Below are 20,122 nucleotides of genomic sequence, written 5' to 3'. Positions count from 1 at the left end.
TTCTATTGGGGCGTCTATGACCTTCATTTGCCCTTCACGGACCTCGAATAGCGTTGTTGTGTCTGAGATGATAACAATACTTCTCTGTAAATAGCAATTACGCTCTGTTCGTTGCGGACTTTAATGTACATGTAATGCGCTGTTTCAGGTTGAAGTTTTATCTTTGGTAGAGGCCGGTAAAGTCCTTCTGACTAATGCGTAGGTCCAAAATAGACGTTTGGGTCACATCCCATGTAACTCAGGCTTGGCGATAAGCGCTAGTCACGTTGCTGTTGACGTGGTCTAAACGCATCTTTACAGCCAGCTTCTAATGGCTGAGAAGGCACAGGTTTACTTCAGTGACACCGAGATTATACAATGCCACTGGGTTGCGCTCTTGGTCATTTAACCATGTCACGTCCTGGAAATTAGTGAATACGTGCCAGAATGCGGTGATACTCTGGTGGGCGCTGATTTGCCAGGAGAACTGGCGCTTGCTGGACTTTCGTGGTCATGCCCATCCCCATCCGCATGAACTTATGCAGTTTGGTTTCCACTAATAGCGAATGCGTTACAATCGGCGTCCACGGGGTAAGCTTGTTGAGTATGACAATATCATCGGTCATGGCATTGTCATATAGAAATAGTAATCGCCAGGGTTTTACTGTTCAGCGCGATAGTGTGCTTGGTGCAAAATGACTTTACGCACATCCTGAAAGAAGTCAAATATGAATTAGCGATATGGTGCAGGAAAGTTCTCGTACGTGTCCACCTGGCGCTTTTGCATTGCAAAGCCCATGTTAAAGTTTACCTTATTTCCGGCCACTACATCGACGTAGTAAGCTACCTCGGAATCAAAGTTCTGTTTTATGGTAAACTGAATGTCATCGGCACAATCTATTACGTCCTTGATAAACATCATTGATGTGCCGGCCCTGCGAAATATAGTCATCGCAACAGCGAGCAAGATATCTCTGTTGTCCGGGCACGACTTAACTTCTTTGTTATCGAGGAGATAGCGAACGTTTTCAATTAACGCCAACACACCGTTGTCGGTTATTGCCACTACGTTTGCTGTGTCCTTCGCCTGTAGCACAATACGACCATTTCGATTGGGGTCGCTCGATTGGTACATGTAGTACTTCAAGTAACGAAAGCCGCAGTCACCATCGCAGAAGAGGTCTATGTGCAATGATCTGTAACATGGCTGCCGCCAAAGATGTACCGACTGAAGGGCTGGGAGGCAGTCTTATGAGGGACCATGTCTTCTTTAGCTTTAGGCTTCACAATATCCACCGAAATCCATTTTTATTAGGTTTTCCATTGCCTTCATAAAACCAGAGCTGTTCATCAACTTGAAGAAATCTTTCTCGAAGTCTGACGTCTGACATAACCTTTCTTTTGGAAGTCTATTTGAAGCTGTATGCATGATGCCATCCTCTCACTTTGATTAAACTATTTTGCCCTGTGGACGTTGGTGGCACAAATTCAAGGTATTGATCTGGAGGTTTTCAGTAATCGACCACATATATGTGCTTGTGTAGTTTGTAAATCCCCTCCCTTGATTTTTCACTTTATCTTGCTTCGGAAATCCTATGTAAGCTTATAGTTTCAGGAGCACCCGGTTAGTCTGTGTGTGCGTCAATAAGTTCCTCAGAATACTCGAAGATGAGATTAATGTTGTAACCCTTTAGGGCGTCCGCCGCAGTGATTCGAGTGGAGGAGCAGCAGTTGATAGACTCTGCATGGTGACCAATCCATAGAGGTTGTTGGCGTAATAGGAGGTTATCTAGCTGTATGGCTGTTTACTGTCGTAGTCTGGACACGTTGGTTGTTCCGTTTCACATGATGCCGGCTTGTCATCGAATTGCCGCCAAAGATACCCTTCTGTGTAATAATTGCAAGTCGATATCTTTTAGCAGATCTTTCTTGGTATCTGTGATTTTAATACGGCATCAAGGTCATTCAAGGCGACTAAATTGAGGCCATATTTCTTTAGCGATGTGTCATGATATGTCCCGATTACGTCAGTTTGCAGAAACACATCGGTCTTGAGGAAGAGGCCGTGGTAGCTTCCCATGTTCTTGCACGAAAATGTCTTGCTCATGCTCAGCAAATGCCCAAATTTTTCAGTTATACCACACAGATGAGTTGGCTATAAATGGTGTTTATCAATGGAAGGCGTGTTACTTCGACTCCTCCCAGTTGCTGATATATTCATTTGGGTAAACGGCTCTGTCTAAAAGAGGATAATATCAACGGCAAACGTTGTGTACATTGCTGTGGCGCGGAATGCCTTCTTAGGTGAGTTAGCTATCAGCTTTGCCAGACTGCTGTTAATAAATTAAAATGTCAATAAATTGAAGCTCGCCCTAATGAAAAGTCACATACTTTTCCATGAAGTTTGGAATGGAGCTTATTTTTTCAGATGAGGCTGGTCCCACAGCCTCTATGATAAACTGTCTGTTTTATCTGGAAAGCCCCGTAGTTTGAGGTTGCACTTGTTGCGTGCTGCATCGCGGTACTCGTTGGTAATCTGGCAGCAGTTTCGCACCCCATCGTTGTCGAATTTCTCACCACAGATGTGACAGCTCTTTGGAAAGCCTTGCGGTTATCCATATTTATTCAAGTCTAAGCGGTATAGTGAAGCTCTTCCCGTCACTATTAGTGTTTCTAAATCTGCATAAATAAGGACGCACATGCGATGGTGGTGGTTCTAGAAGTCTTCGCATCGGTAAGGCCATACGTTGGGGAATTTATGTGGGCTTCCAGTAGGTTGGAAAAAAGACTAAATATACTGAGGCTTCGTCGGCATACTAGCTTTCTTTTCTAGTGTTTGTTGTCATGGCAACCCATGCAACTAAGATCATCTATCGAGACATATTAGCTCATTTCACACTTTAACTGTCTGACAGTTCTGCAAGTGAGCTGCAAGACGGTTTATAACTGTTGCCTTACATTAGGAAACTTACCTACGCGCAGCGGTTATAGGTCTTCTTTCCCAGTAAAGACATTAACCGCGATATTTGTTTAGCGGTGTTCAAATTTATCAATGTCATAGTGACATTCATAGGAATGTTAGTGTCCTCAGAGTTGATCTTGCAAGGATTTTGTCAGGACTTGCCCGGCCGATAAACATGTATAACGTCTGCCTGATATAGCGCAGACGGAAGGGCCAACTCAAAAGTGATTGTCCTTTTTTTGTTTATGTTGATAGCAGCTTTCCTGGCTGCTATGGAATTTGAAATTTAAATACAGCTACGTCCACGAAACGGTCGATACTATGATATTAGCATAATGATTTCATATTGAATTTATGAAACTCCTTGAATAATTTCCAGCTCTCCAAGTCTCGCAAAAGCTGGAAATTATTTAACTCGTTTAATAAATTCAATGTTAAATCTTTGAGATCATCTACATATTATGAATTTATGAACTTCGATATCACATCAAGATAAGTGTTGAAAGAAATCAGTTTCTTTTACCATTAAAAAACAAAACAAAATTTACATTACTATGGCACAAAAAGAACATTTTTGTTTCTGCTTCTGGTCAACATATACATGGAAAACACCAAAACACATGTTTAGTATTTTGAATATACATACATTATATGCACCATTTTGTAATGTAGCCTTTTTTTGAAGCTCCGATCTACGAAAGCTCTGAATACTTTAAAATTTACCAAATGTAGGCAGTTTTTACTTATCCTGACTAACTTTGAAGACTATTTGTAACATTGAAATTAGAAGTATCCATTCCGACAATTATTTTTGTTAACGCGCAGACTTATATCCAATTGATGTGACAATCATCCTAATAGTACACACATGGAAAATACCACCCATCTTGTGGACTAAAAATAGTTCGTTTCTCCTTTCACAGTTGCATCCTGGGTATTACAGTTTTGTACAAATTATAACGATTCAAATTTTACTAATGTAACGAAACAGAAAAACCTCTAGAAAATTCTCAAAAATTAGTGAAGAAAAGTTGATTAAATTTGAAGCAAAAAAATCATATGGGCAAACGTCTTTTAAGTTTGTTCAAATGATTCGTATCTGCCATCCGATATGCTACCACTTCTAAAATATAGGACAATTTTCAAATATCAGGAAGGATCATACCCGCATAGATTTTATCACCAACTGCCATGACATTTCGTTCTGAGGCAGATTTCAGTAGGTAACTGATCTCAGGCCACTTGGTTCTTATGTTTGTATGGCGTAGACTGTTATTACGGCTCTAGGGTCTTAAAATAAGTAATAGAAAAGAATGAGATCCAACAAGTTTTAAAAAGAATTCAACAAATAATTTATTTCCATATAATACAAAGAGAAAATGTAAAAGGAAATTACGGCATTGCGAATTAAATAACAAAAAAATAATAGAATTTCGATCACAAGTCCAAATTATTAAAGTGCTGAACAAACTTTAGTAGTATTCTAAAATGAAAACAACCCAGGAACTGTTGACGTGCATGTGGTGGCATGTGTCGTAGTGATGTGTCCTTATTTGGAATATCACTATAAATCAAGGTTTCTATTTCCAAGAATGATATTTTTTAAAGTGCACTTTGTATTACCAGTGAATAATTAATTTGAATAAACAAATTCCAGCTTAATGAAGTATTGGGCACAAATAAATATTTTTTCTAATAAAAAGTTTATATAGTCCTCTATCTGAAAATATGTCACAATAAACATTTTCGATAAAATAACCTATTACTTAATGGAAAATATTTCATTCTATAAGGTTCCAAATGTTTGCAAGATAAACGCTTAGTTATAATTAGAAGATCTGTCACTAAAATTATAATAAAGTGCATAGTAAACAGAATATCATTGACTAAGACCAAGATAAATATGTTTACTTCTATTAATGATTATCTTAATATTAAACCCATACTCATCCCAGCAAGAACGATGATTGATCATTTTGTGCTGTCGGATCAATGCACAGGTAGATTACGAAGTGTGCACATTGTTTCAGATCACCAAGAGCACGTGATATCTGACCACCTCCCTATCCTTACTTCCCTTCGTACAGTGACCTGTGGGAGAGACTTCAGACAGTCTATGAAGAGAAACAACATAGCCTGGAATAAATTAAACGCTGATATCTTGAAAAACTATCAATCTGAGCTGGACCTTCGCCTGAAAACTTTAGATAAGGATACTATTTCGGACAATGTTGATAGCTTTTACCGGCACATTGTTAATGCAATACAGCAGTCAAGCGACATCACGCTTCCAAAGCCTAAATTCAATTATCATGCCAAACCATACTGGTCAAATGAACTCAAAGAAGCACATAAACTTCAAAGACGAGCTAGGTATACTTGGATAAATGAGGGAAGACCGAGGGGTAGTCAATTTAATTCTTACAGAGAATATAAAGATAAGAAGAGAGACTTTAGAAACGTTCAAAAACTGGCTGTGGAAAAATATATGGGGGAGGTGTATGAAGAAATTGAAAAAGCACATGAATGCGATGTAAGACACTTTTGGAAAATGATCAACATTAAGAGAGGGAACAATATAAATTTTTGTCAGGAACTATCAACTGATGGAGTTTGTGTCCGTGATGATGATTCCATCGCAAATGGCTTTGCCAGATACTATGAGATCATTCACACGCCGAATTTAAACCATAGTTTTGACGGAAACTTTTATGAATTTATAGAGAGAGAATTAAATCGGGGTCTACAGGACGAAGTAAGCCATATCGAGGCCTTACAGACCAGTATCAGTTTAAACGAAGTAAGAGAAATCATTAAAGGTCTAAAGAAATCAAAAGCATCGGGCCATGATCAAATTTGCAATGAACATTTGATCTATGGCAGCGACTATCTCATCGAGTATATGACAATTTTATTTACTCGGATGATTGATCAATCTTACATACCTGTAGACTGCATAAAGGGTTAGTAATACCACTGTACAAATGTAATAGAAAATCAAAGAACTCCTTCGAAAGTTACAGGCCTGTTACTTTACTGCCTGTTATCTACAAAACCTTTGAGAAAATTATTCATGAACGTTTGGTAACTTGGCTCAAAGATACTAATTCTAGTATACCCAGTTCACAACAACATGGTTACCAAAAAGGTTTAGGCTGCACAACAGCGAGTTTTGTGCTGTTGCAATCAGTACAATATAATGTAAACATGGGTTCACGGGTTTTTGCTGCTTTTCTTGATACAAAAAGGCATTTGATACCGTGTGGCACGAAGGACTGCTTTTTAAATTATTCACGTTGGGAATTACGGGTAAATCCCTTTTGATATTTTTTAACATGTATACAAATTTACAGAGTAAAGTTCTTGTAAATGGGCAATTTTCAGATTGGTTCTCAATTGGCCAAGGAGTGAGACAAGGGGGCGTTTTGTCAACCTTGATGTACACAATATTTATAAATGACTTGCTGCTACAGTTAGAAAATAGTGGATTTGGAGCAAAGATTGGATCCTTAGCTGTGGGAAATCCATCCCTAGCTGATGATATTTCACTTTTGGCTATATATCCTAGCAATCTACAAAAGCTGTTAGATATAGCATACGACTACAGTAATAAGTGGCGATTCGAGCTTAGTGTCACAAAGTCATACATTATCATTTTCGGACCCCAATACAAGAATTATATCAATATGAAATGGTATCTTGGCCCGTCATGTTTGCCGGTTACCGATTCGGCAACACACCTGGGTCACCGGATTAACTCAAAGCTGACGTCGCATGACGCAATACTTGATGCATGCAAGAAAGGGAAAAAATCTTTTCACGGTCTGTTTGGTATTGGCATTAAACCGAATGGTTTAAATCCTTTGGTTGCTGCAAATGTAATTAAGAAGGTAATTTTCCCTTCAATGTTTTATGGAAGTGAATTATGGTGTAACATTTCAAAAAGTGACCTTGCTTTATTGGATAAAACTCTGAGGTATTTTGCCAAACATTTACAAGGTTTTCCAATACATACAAGATCAGACATTGCCCTGGGAATGCTAGGATGGACATCAGCGCAGTCCGAAATTGATAGAAGAAAATTGATGTTTTTATAGAAGAAAATTGATGTTTTTACACAGATTGTGTTTGATGCCTAACAATGTACATGCTAAACGTGTGTTTAACGTTGCGTTATTTCACTTCATTTTGAGCGGATGCATGTCAAGCTGTGGGTTAATTTCAAATTTATATTATACCTCAAAAAAGTTTGACTTGCTCAGGTATCTAACTGATTATTTACATCATTCTGAAATTCCAGATAAACATAATTGGAAAGAAATTGTAAGGTCAAAAATTGTTGGTCTTGAAAATAGCCTCTGGAGAGTTCGTATGTCTAATCAAGCAGATTTTGATAGATTCTCTTCGATACACGAATACTTAGGACCTGCCTCAGTGTGGCAGTCGGCTAAAACCAGACAACACACTAAGGTATTTACATATGTAGCTAAACTATGGGCTGCTGTTCCACAAACACAGCTTGATATGTGTATTAGATGTGGGAATGTTTATACAGACTTGATACTTCATTGTTGTGTTAGTTGTCCTTATATGTCGAACGTTCGAAATTCTTTCTGGGATTTCGTTACTGATAAATTTCCCCTGAGCCTGCACATTACGTTATTTAATGCAGAAGATGAGCTGCAACTACAATATCTTTTAGGTAAAAGGTTACCATCAGGAGTAATCGACAAAGAAAACTCCAAGCTATTCGTCCTGTATGCAGCATACTTTGTCATGCAGTGTGCAGCTATCTTCTGTAAATAAGGTACTGAAACTTGCAACTTATGAGTTGACGTACACTTTGTTGATTGATATTGTGTAAGAATTTGTATTCTAATATAGAATTTTTTTTATTTTTTTTTATTTTTGTAATTATTTATTGATTGTATTCAGATGATTTATTCTTATATCATGTAATCTTCCATGGAAGGAAATAAAGATGATGTATGTATGTATGATTATCTTAATATTAAACCCATACTCAACAAAAAATATTAGTTATGTATTAGTTGTTTATGGAATAAAAATGTCAGTGAGTCTGGTCAGGTACGGAATGAACATTATTTTGGACAAGGTCAGCTACAAAATACAGCTTTACATAATCCACATGACATCATGAAAATAAAAAAAATAAAAAAGCACTAATAAACAGGCATATTAAGTATACTTAATAACATATTATAGAGATACGAAATTATTCGTATTTACAAGATTTAAATGAATTATTATAGTTCAGAAGAAGGGGACATGTTTTGTTTGAATTTTTGCGAATAAAATCGATTAAAAAAATGCTAAACAACCATACCATCTGAGACTAATAAACAGACTAATACCTGTACATTTCATTACAGCTTCTATCGATGAGTCTACAGACATAAAGTTCCATGTGAAGCTGTCACCACCAAGCGCTGATGTTGAGATGAGGGTTGTAGAGGAGTCAGAAACCAACATGGAGGTGGAATACAATATGAAACTTCTAGATCTAGAACATGAAAGCATGCATCTTGGGTCTATCGTGATAGTCCATAGGCAGCTAACGTGTCATGCGATTCAGAAACTCCATGATGCATGCATGACTGGAGAAATTAAAAAATACATCAAAAGCCTATTCACATTAAAGGATGTTGAGCAGATGAAAAGAGATGGTGTTACTTTCTTGGTTCTTAAAATTACAGCAGAAAAATCACACCAAGGTTTGTGTTACAAATGATTATCATAGTTATGGGCTTGACATCTAAAATCTCGAAAAGTTTACCTTCAGCAAGAATGCATTAGCTCCTTTTATATATATCTTTTGTTTTGTGGTTTTTAATGGCACTTTAAGACATTATTATCTACCTCATGCGAAGGAAATAGGAGCCAACTGCCAACTTTCCCAAGGACACAGAGGCAGCTGACACAGGCTGGCCTAGGCGGGTATCGAACCTGCGACCCTTGCATTATGAGTCTGATGCTCTTCCACCTGAACTACCGCGACTTCACATAAATATATGCATATATACATACAGTGAATGGGGTTTGAATATTTATAGAATAACAGCGTCGGTACAAGATACAGTACAACTCACGTAATGATTCTTTTCACCACGCATCGATGTGAGGGTGTAGACAGCGTGGATTGGATTAAGCGAAAGTTCCTTTACCATCTTCCCGCTCGTTCTAAAGTTGTTGCCTCAGCTTCTAGCACACTACACATTCTCACGTAGTGGCCATAGTGTGGATAAAGAGAACGTGATTTACTGATTTAAGACCACATCATGCATGCGCTAAAGAGTTTCATTGAGAGAGAGTGACAGACAGAGAAACATAGAGACAGAGAGATTTCACTCATAACTTTAATATATATATATATATATATATATATATATATATATATATATATATATATATATATATATATATATACACACACACACACGCACAGACCTATGAAATTCTATTACTGTAGCAAATAAATGTCAAAAGATGCGAGAATTCTGGCAATCTGCTATTTCCCCTGATTTAAAATTTTGTAATCCACGGTTGGTCCGTGGGGTACCAATAGTTGGTATTCCCAATCGGCGTTTCTAAGTGGAATATTGATTAATTACGTCAGTGTTGCTAAGCGGTTCCTGTAGTAGAATGTTAATATCTCCTGTTGGTATCGGTTAATAAATGAAAAATAAATGTATGAACACGTTGGGAAAAAATCCCACTAAGATTATCGTATGTGTGTGATTTTGTGTGCCAGAGAGAGAGAGAGAGAGAGAGATTATTACTGTCAGGTGAATCAAATAACAACTCCATACATGTAATATTCTGCAGTAAATTTATATTTTTAGAAACTATTTCGGTAAACATCGCTTAAGTTAAATTCAGACTAGAGAAAGTGAATCAAACTGAATAACAGAGAACAGAAAAATATTGTTATGAATCTCTCCAAAGAACATAATCCTGAAATTACGCTTTGATATTATGCAACACTAACCCATTGTAACTTTAAGCAAACAATTTTTCAGTTTGTCAGTTTTGTAAAGGATGGTTCAAGTTGCAAATATTCAAGCAGATTTCCTTTAGTGGAATATATTTATCCATCTCATCGGCCTTAAATGAACTAAGAATTTCCCGTCTTGGATGGGTTAAGAATGTTGAAAATGCAGCGTTATAGCAGACAGATCTGTCTATTTACAAAACTAGCAAATAATGTATGGCCAGTTCTAGCTAAGAATTTGAAGCCCTGCTTTGGAGCACATGTCCCTAGTGAACAAAGTTTTTTTTTTTATAAAAAAAAAATACCGATTACTCGAGAGCTGTACCACAAATTTTCTCCAATCATAAACTTGTTACATTTCCAAAGCATTTATTCCAAAGCATATATGATAGCATTATTTCTTAAATAAGTCACTTCCACACGATAAATAACTTGAGACAACATAAATATCACCGTTATTCTCGGACTTTCCTTCGTAGAGGTTAATGTTTGCTATCGCCTCGAGGAGTATCGAAACAGGTATGTATCTCTTTGTACATATATCTATCCACACACAAACACACACATACCAACAAAAACATAAATTATTTATATCACTCGAATCGTTTCTTCATTATCCACTTCATCAAGAAGCAACGTAAAAGTTTTCTTTTCAAACTTTGTTTGGTTTCATTGAAATGATTTGACAAGAAGACATCTTGTTCACCAAAAGCTTTTTAGCATGGAGGAAAATAAATGGATAAGTCTTCTTTCTTAAACTGATTTCTATTTTTCAGTAAAACAGAGGCTGTTGAAACCAGAGAAGAAAGAAAAAGAGGCAATGTGCCGGAATAAAACTTGTCTTGACTCAGTGGTTCCAGGCATTACAGGTTCGCAGAGGGATATTGTTCACACACGCGCGCGCGCGCGCGCGCGCGCACACACACACACACACACACACACACATAGTGTAACATCCATATAATGCCAACCACATTCATAAACTCATTTTGACGATGTACCGACGCTGGCGTGAAGGCAGTGATCTACTTTCAAAGCTTCTATCATATTGGCTGCCGCCCTTTACGTTTGTGTTGATTATCTGATCGCGCTTTTCGGACAATTAGCGGGAAATATCTTATTCGTCGTCCGGTCCTGATATGTTCAAGTGTATGTGCGCCTGAGTAATGTCGCGTGATTGCACTGTTCAAGATAGAAACTTCAACCCTGTTATTATATTTGTGGGTGGCTTATATATCTATCTATCTATCTATCGATCGATCGATAGAGAGAGAGAGAAAGAGACAGACAGAGAGACAGAGAGAGAGAGAGACAGAGAGAGAGAGAGAGAGAGAGAGAGAGAGAGAGAATTATAAATATACACCAGACAGAACGAAAAGTACTATCCCTGGATTCTATAGAAGAATGCTTGATAACAGTAGGCAGAATTAATATTTTACTACAAATGATATTATCATATAGGTTAGAGAATTTTTAATTCGTACTCTACGGAGATTCGAACCCAGATCCGCGAGTAAACGGTACCCATCGCCTTGCCTGCACACACGAGCCCATGTTCCCTCACGACTAAGTACACATCACCTGATGTTACTAAATCGGTGTTATATGCACTCGTGCGTAGCAGACACGCGTGCATGACGACCTAGTAATTGATTCTCATGTGTCTACACAGTCATTCCGGATTCCTATGAAAGAAATCAAGGTATATATATATATATATATATATATATATATATATATATATATATATATATATATATATATATATATATATATATGGTGGAATGAAAACATCATCTCTTCCTCACAAAACTTACCTCCTCCCCACCCCCTAAAGTTCAGTTACTTATTTAGATATTTGTTGAGTTTTTTGCTCTATTCAGAAGCTCAAGCATCAACGCAAATTTATCATCATTTATCTCGACAGATTCGTTCTTTTTTTAAATAGCAGTTCTAAGAAGCTCTTCGTATGTTATATATAAACTGTGCTACTGTTGCAGCTTATGTTCTCTCACACGTTGCATGACCACATGCATACCAGTGATATCAATATTGAACAGGTACACACTGATATTGATTGCTTATGGTTATTCATTTTGTTTTCAAGATACCACATTGATGGTAACATGCCGTGAACTTCAGGAATATGCATCATTTCTACAAGATGAGTTAGAACCAAAGGAGTATGTTAAGGCTTTTGAGAGAATTCTACCCCGGAATGTCCTAAGTAGATTAACAGCTGACGTCGACAGAAGAGAAGGGGTCAAGTTGATTTTGGACGAGATAGTCAAAAAGGGCCAACAGGCTGTTGATATCTTCATCGGTGAGCTTGAAAGATTAGGAAGGCATCATGTTCTGAATATTTTGAGAGGCTCTTACACAAATACTTCAGGTATTTTTACGTTCACTGCTATATTTGTTAGTCCTTTGCTTGCTAGTTTTCCACCCTTTTCAAAATATTTCGGACCAAAAATGTATATGTATATGTCAGTATTTCAATGGTATCTCTTGAAAATACGGACAGAGAAAGTCTGAAAGTTGAAAGAGCTAACACGTCACTCTATAATTTTCCTCTTAGCAGGCATAAAGAGACTCAATACCGTTCCTGCTCAGTGTGGTAGGCCCATAAAAAAGACTGTCCATTTTAAGCATCAATACTATTTTGCATTAATACAAACGACTAAGTATATAGACAATATAGAACATGAATTATCTAATTTCCGAAACTTTAATAACATTTTTAATATGTCTTGAGGCAAATGTCAAATACATTGTGGACACTGAAGAGCACACGTTTCTTCACGTTTGAAACAAGTTGAGATTTTAATGAAATTCAGTTCTTGCAGTTCAAGCATCGTGATTATTACATAAATATTGTATCTAAACTTGTTCGTCCACACACACACACACACACACACACACGCAGCAAACAAACAAACACAACGTTTGGACAAATTATAATAAGTGGACTCGTCAGTGCTTGAAGAGTAGTGATCCTCTTACTCCAGTGGATCAGAATCGGGCACAACACTCCAAGTGTAGCACAGTGACAAAAATCTAACTTATGTGTCTAATTTGTGAAGAGGTAAATAATTCTTAACTTCGTCCAGCTTACTGATACATCCTGAAGAGTTTCATTTCTTTGATATAAAAAGAACCATGCTTGGTTTAATTTATACATGTTGATCATCAAATAAATTGTCTTATCTGGATAACCAACTAGTGAAATGGAATCAAAGGTTACGTTTGACTGAGAAAAAATATAAATACGGAAAGGAAGAGGAATGAATGCACACATCTAAATAAAGCACAACGGCACTGTTTAATCATTCATGTTGTTTTTTTTTCATTTTTCAGGCCTTAGCAGTGAACAGATTGCCTATCAAATTAGAACTAGTATTGTAAAGAACTACAATATTTTTGTTGATGAGTTAGAACCAAAGACATATGGAGCTTTTTTCGTGGAAAGAAGACTCTTGGATAATGCACTTTATGAGAAAATATGCCATCCACCTTCCAGACGAAATAGAGCTGTGGCATTTTTAAAGTGGCTGATTGATGAAGAAAGGCCGGATGCATACATTGCTTTCCAAAAAGCAGTGAGAATATTCAGCAGCGACAGATTTGTGAGGATGTTAGAAACTGCGGAATCTATGAGCGCCAGTAAGTTTCGGGTTTACATTCAAGATTTCCTCTTTTTTCTTTTTGTGATTGTTACGTTTATCTCTTTTAATTGTCAGTTGGCTTAGATGTGTTATCACACCAATTACACCAATATATTGGCCTCTTCTTGTCCTGTTTCCTTTTAGTCATAGTATATATTTAATACAAACCACAGATAAATACGAAATGGATGCAATTGCCCATATAAGTGTTAATATAGTACCAAGGATTGCAACTGAGAAAACGTATTTAAATTTGAATCATAATAAATGTCTAAGTTACATGTGTGTGTGTGTGTGTGTGTGTGTGCTGAAAAATCTTAATCCTGGTGATGTATTCAGGAGTGTGTAGTCTTTACAAATACGAGCAAAAGTCATTTGTAGGACTTATTAGTGAGTAGTAGGCTGAAACTTGGAATTTTCAGAGTTTATCTTCAGATTCGTCCTATGGAAGGAACATTCTTTTTCATTTTTTGTCAATATGTCAATATGCTTGTTGAATGTGAAGTATGTCCACAATTTAGCCCCTAAATATAATGTGGAATAAATAGTCTTTAGAGTATGAACCTTCCGCTTATGGAGAGTGATAAAATATTACATTGACCAGGCTACTGTCCATGTGTTATATTTGTATGGGAGTTAGGTCCTGTCCTACTTCTCTTTACGAAATGTCTGTATGTCAGTGTCTTCCTGCAATATCTTGCTATTCGGGTTGAATGTAAACCTTCTGTAAATTCTGCAATCAGCACATTTTTACAATTTTTTACTGGAAGACCGTAAATGAAAACGAGGAAGAACAACGTACACATTAGTGTTCGTAGTGGTGAAAGGAGTGCACTGCCGGTGGTGTATGCTCTATTAATAATCTACTGGGTATAGCTGAATGGAGATGCTTTTATCTTTTATAGATGTCTCAGTAAACCATAAAGATCCATTTTACAATGTATGATATCATGTGGTACACAATCAAACATCTTTAAAAAAGCAATGATAAGATTATGCTGGATACCTTTGTCGAATGATCATGCTAAACCCATGAGCTAGAGTGAGCAGCTGAGTTTCGCAGCGTCCACTTTGTATAAACCCACGATGACAGTCGGCGATTATTTGGTACGTGTCTGTATGTTTTAGGACATTACTGGTGATAATGTGCTAAGGTATCTTTCAGCAATAGCTTCTGAGGCATGATGGTCGATAACAGTTTGATTTGTATTTCTCTCCCTTCTTGTGAATCGGTGTCATATTTGACCGCCTCCAATTATTCAGCACTTGCCCGACTTCCAGAAGTTTTGATAGATGATTGTCAGATATAAGGCATTTGTATCTGCCGCTTTCTCTAAACACATTTGCTGGAAGTAAAATGGGACTTTGTTAGGGGTTAGTTTCAGCATCTTCAGCATCTTCACCACATAATGTCTTGTAAATTTTATTTCACGCATTGGTGGAAAAGAGATACATCTTTTAGTGTGGATGTTGTTCTGTCCTCTCTGGTAAACACAGATTATTACTGGTGGTTTAGAATATGAACCCTGTCTTTATAGTCATCAGAAGTTTCTGGTTTCCTCACAAGGGTTCGACACCATAAGCATCCTTTTGACAAGACCAAATGTAGGACCAAAGGAAATTATAATCTCAGTCTCCTAACTCATTACAAATTGTCTAACACTTCCATTAAGAATAATACCCTGCACTCTGTAACCTGGTATTTGCCTCTTTGTGCACGTTGTGTTGTCATAAGCGTTCTTAGTCGTTTGTGGTTTCATGAAAACTGTGTTCCTCCCCAACAGCAGTGCGTTTACTTTGTTTAGACAATAATTTTGTCCCAAACCGGAACATTTTTAACATGAACCTTTATTAATTGCAATCATATATAATCATCGTTAAAAATGAGAAATAAAAATCATATTTTTATGTACTTTTATGGATGGGATGACTTTTGCGGACAAGTTTTATTAATTGCGCCACATAAACTATGCATACCATACAGGTTACTAACTATAGGATTAGCACGACTAACATATTTTGCAATACGTAAGTGATTAAGATTTGCACCACACACAAATTGTCCTTGTATATTCTAATTCAAATTTCAGTAGACTATAATGGTATTGTGTTTCAAAATTGCTATAAATTCGTGGTTTGACAAGTAAAGAAACTTATATGCTATGCATGATCTATGCAAGGATAATCCTTAGATAATATCAAACTATTTTACCTTCAGAAAATCACTTTCAGTAACATAGAAATTCATTTTTTATTAGACTAAATATTTGCGGTTAACCAAACATAGGCTTTAACTAAAATGCATAACTTTGACCCACGTCGCATGCCGTACTTTAAGCAATCATTTTGATTTGGCTCTAAGATGAAATTGAATTCAATATTTTTCTCCATATATGACACAATGATTATTTGTATTGTATGAGCAATGTTAGTTTCAAAATGATCGCAAAGGTATGCCATTCTATTTCTGAATTATTTATTTTACCGAACTCATTCTGATAACTGCAGACCTTCACAAACATTGGTTCCAATCGTATGGTACATTTAAGTTTAATTTTAGTGAGAAGTATAATTTGTAGCAAAAGACGAAAAATACAAATAAATCAGCGTCATCTTTGAAGGTCACTGTAGGCAATTTTCTGTAATGCATTATGGATCTGACTGATATTTTAATGTTTATAAGAGTTAGGTAGGTAATATAAAATATGAAACCAGTCTTACCCAAAGGGCCTTAATTTGGTGAATTATTTTTTCAGCAAACTATAGAGATGCCTTATTTGAGCCTTTTTCAAACTGAATTAACCATATGTGAGCAAAGAAAGTTATGGCATAAATTTTGGAATGTACCGAAAAATCACAGTAATTACACTGGACAACAAATTTTTACAAAAGTCATGTTACTGAAATAAAATTAGTCAATTCTTATCAATTTTTATGTGCCGAACACGAATATGACAGTCAAATTGCAAAATTGGCTCTAGTTTTTTTGTAATCTGCAAGAAATTAATGTTTACATAACGAAATGCATTCCAATAGTAAAAGGTCAACTGTAATAGCCTACCTATAAAAAATCAAGTCATTGACTACATCTTAGATTTCTTCGCCTGTCTCTTGTACAGCTGTTCGGGAGCATCTCTGAGGAGTGTCCAGCAGTAGTCAGCCAGCATTGTAGTGGACCATTTTCCCTGGTATCTTTGTTCCATTGTTGCGATATCTTGATGAAAACGTTCGCCGTGTTCATCACTAACAATACCACATTTGCTAGGAAAGAAATCCAAATGGGAATGAAGGAAGTGAATCTTTAGAGACATATTGCAGCCAAGTTTCTTATACTTCATCAACATGTCTTCTACTAGTTCCTTATAGTTTTCTGCCCTAACATTTCCGAGGAAGTTTGTAGAAATTAGGCGAAAAGCATTCCATGCTTGTTTCGCGTCACCTTCCAGCAAGTTGTTGAACCGGTCATCTTTGAAAAGCTCTCGAATCTGAGGACCCACAAAAACTCCCTCTTTAATCTTTGCTTCGCTGAGTCGAGGGAATTTTTCATGCAGGTATCGGAATGCTGGCAAAGTCCGGTCAATGGCTTTCACGAAGTTCTTCATCAAACCTAGTTTGATGTGAAGGGGTGGTAGCAAGATTTTCTGAGCCTCAACCAGAGCTGGGTGTTGGATATTCTTCTCTCCAATGGCTACATTCTGCCTGTGAGTCCATTCCTTCCTCATGTAGTGCATTTCCCTTGCTCGGCTATCCCACTCGCATAAGAAACACATGTATTTTGTATATCCTTGCTGCAGTCCCATTAAAAGGGCAACTACCTTCAAATCACCACAGAGGTGCCAGCTGTACTTGTTATACTCAATGGAATTCAGTAGCTGCCTTAAGTTATCGTATGTCTCTTTCATGTGGACAGCATACGCTACTGGAATAGATGGAAGAATGTTTCCATTGTGCAAAAGCACAGCCTTGAGACTCAGTTTCGAAGAGTCCACAAATAGTCTCCATTCTTGTGGGTCATGAGTGATTTTTAAAGCATTCATGAGGCCCTCAATATCGGAACAGAATATCAGATTACTTTCCTTTCTGAAGAAAGGCTCCAATTGCTGGTGGCGCTTTCGATATGCAGTAATTGTGACATCTTCTTCTAGAAGATTCCATTGTTGGAGTCTTGATCCTAGCAATTCTGCCTTGTTCTTTGATAAGTCCAAATCACGAATCAGGTCATTTAGTTCTTCCTGTGTTATTCTGTGTGGGGTTGATGATGCACCACAGTGAAAATCTGGATCACTGCATGCTGATGGACCAGGAGAAGAACAGGTCGACTCACCTTTGTCTTCGTCAGATGAATCAAGAGAATATTCTGCTGGAGGTTCTGGAATAGGAAGTCCCTCACCATGTGGAACTGGTCTCAATGCAGACGGAATGTTTGGGTAGACTATTCTCGACTTCTTTCGCTTCGTTATTCCGCCGGAAAGAGGAGGAACCAAGCAGAAGTAACAGTCATTTAGGTGGTTGCTTGGCTCTCTCCACACCATTGGGACTGCAAACGGCATTGATGACCTTTTGCAATTCAACCACTGTGAAAGCTGTGTTGTACATGTAGCACAGCATATATGCGGAGCCCAAGGCTTGTCTTGGTCACCAACCTTGCATCCGAAGTAAAGATGATATGCCTTCTTCACTTGAGAATTGATACTTTTCTTCTGGTTGGCAAATGTCACTTCCCCACAAATATAGCAAAAATTGTCCGCGGTATTAACACACTTTCGAGGCATTACTGTTCTTTATTGTACGTAAATGGATAAAATAATAAGTTTTATGTAACAGTAGCTTGAACTGTCTCGCACAACGTCTAAAATATTTTAAATGCTGAACCTATCTGATTGGGCTTTATATAGTACACTGCTTACGTCAGCTTCAGCAGCCGCCTGGCATTAGTATAATAGGCCTACACATGTATAGTACACTGCTGACGTCAACTTACTTCAGCAGCCGCATGGCATTAGTATTGCATTGCATCAGAAAATGATGCAATCAACTGTGGATGATGTGAGCATGATGGTATTATGCAATGTTACATCATTATTCCGGATGTTGCTGCAGTCCTACTGGAGAAATTTACACAGTGAAACATAGAAAATGAGGTATATGAATATCTTCAAAACGAGAGCCAATACAAATTTTTCACGGTTATATTCGTGTTCTGCACACCAAAATACTACAGATTAGGGCCTTTTCAAGTCAGTAATGATTTCACTGTTGACCAGTGTTATTTATGGGTATACAACTTACAATACTTAGATTTGTATTTAATTATCATTCCCAGATCGCTAATTACTAAACTTTGCATCATGCTTTCTTTGTAAAATAAAATCTATTCCATAAAGACGTTAAAGTTTTATTTTTTCATTTTTGTAACATTACAGCTATGTGATGGAGAAGAAACGAATGAAATGTCTTGTTTCAATATCTTTTTGGGTTATCACTTAGCTTGTCGCTATACCAGTTATAGGATTCTTCATACTATCGGGATAGCTGTTTCTAGTAATTAACATATCAAACAAGAATACAGTGTACTCGGGTTACAAATGAATTTTAAATTTATGTCGAAAAGCCACTATGTTTGATCCAAACGCATCAATAATAACTCAATTTTCTTTCTTTTTTTCCAGCTGGAATATCTTCTCCAGCAGCAGACCAAACCAACGATGTTGCATGCACTCATGTTTTGCTGTATTTGGCTAGATTTAAGATCACTTTTTCTGATGGTAATACTTTAGTGATCTGTTGCTTTGTGAATAATATATTTACAGGGTTATATATTATCATGGTAAGTATAATTATACAATATGGTCACAGGCATAATTTACGAGCTACGGAGTTAGCCTATGTGTAATGGTGTATAAACAACGATAGTTAAAGAAAGGTAATAAGCAACCGGATATGCACAAGTCCATTTGCTCCAGTTTTATCAGCGACTTTGGCTGAATATGGTTTTAATTTTAGAATAAGTTGTCTCTTATGTATATTTTAGAGGTTTGTACTTACGGCATCATTTTTTAATCACGCTATATTTTGAAAATGATTACTTATAAAAATTGATGTGATGTGTAATGCGTTTTCTCAGCAGCATTATTAATAATGATAATACATGTTATCGACAACTTGTCTGTCATAAATTCGAGCTCATGCATGTTTGATTGACAGTTCTCGACTTCAAAAGTAGAATTATATAACTGCAGTTAATAAAGTCTCGGAATGAGAAATTTGCAATTCTTATGCTAAAGTTCGTATGAAAATATTTTTGAAGTTTCTTTATCACCATTTGTTAAGTGTTGTTTCATGCTTCTGTTACTTTCTAATGCATATATTACAAATTCATTTTGTTTCTATTTTACTACAGTTTTAATCCATTTTCTGAAATGTTTGACTGATTGTATTACGAGTAGATATATCACTGCCTCCGGTACAATGTTATAACTGGACAGAAACATTTTCTTTGATACT

General features: G+C 36.8%; 1 protein-coding gene across 1 annotated transcript in view; it reads left to right on the top strand.

Annotated features, from left to right (window-relative positions):
* The window catches only part of LOC149775627 (uncharacterized), a 57,268-nt gene extending 37,354 nt beyond the window's left edge, over nt 1-19,914 (top strand). The window contains exons 13-17 of the mRNA XM_089943715.1: nt 8,335-8,676; nt 10,730-10,822; nt 12,061-12,345; nt 13,311-13,616; nt 19,288-19,914. Of these exons, the coding sequence (XP_089799841.1) occupies nt 8,335-8,676; nt 10,730-10,822; nt 12,061-12,345; nt 13,311-13,616; nt 19,288-19,511 (1,250 nt within the window). The 3' untranslated portion in view covers nt 19,512-19,914. The remainder of the gene's footprint in view (nt 1-8,334; nt 8,677-10,729; nt 10,823-12,060; nt 12,346-13,310; nt 13,617-19,287) is intronic.
* Nucleotides 19,915-20,122: the final 208 nt, after the last annotated feature.

The sequence above is a fragment of the Sinohyriopsis cumingii genome, chromosome 19, assembly GCF_028554795.1.
Source record: "Sinohyriopsis cumingii isolate HCF-2022 chromosome 19, ASM2855479v2, whole genome shotgun sequence".
In the NCBI taxonomy this organism is placed as follows: Eukaryota; Metazoa; Mollusca; class Bivalvia; order Unionida; family Unionidae; genus Sinohyriopsis; species Sinohyriopsis cumingii.
This window is presented reverse-complemented; position numbering and strand designations above follow the sequence as displayed.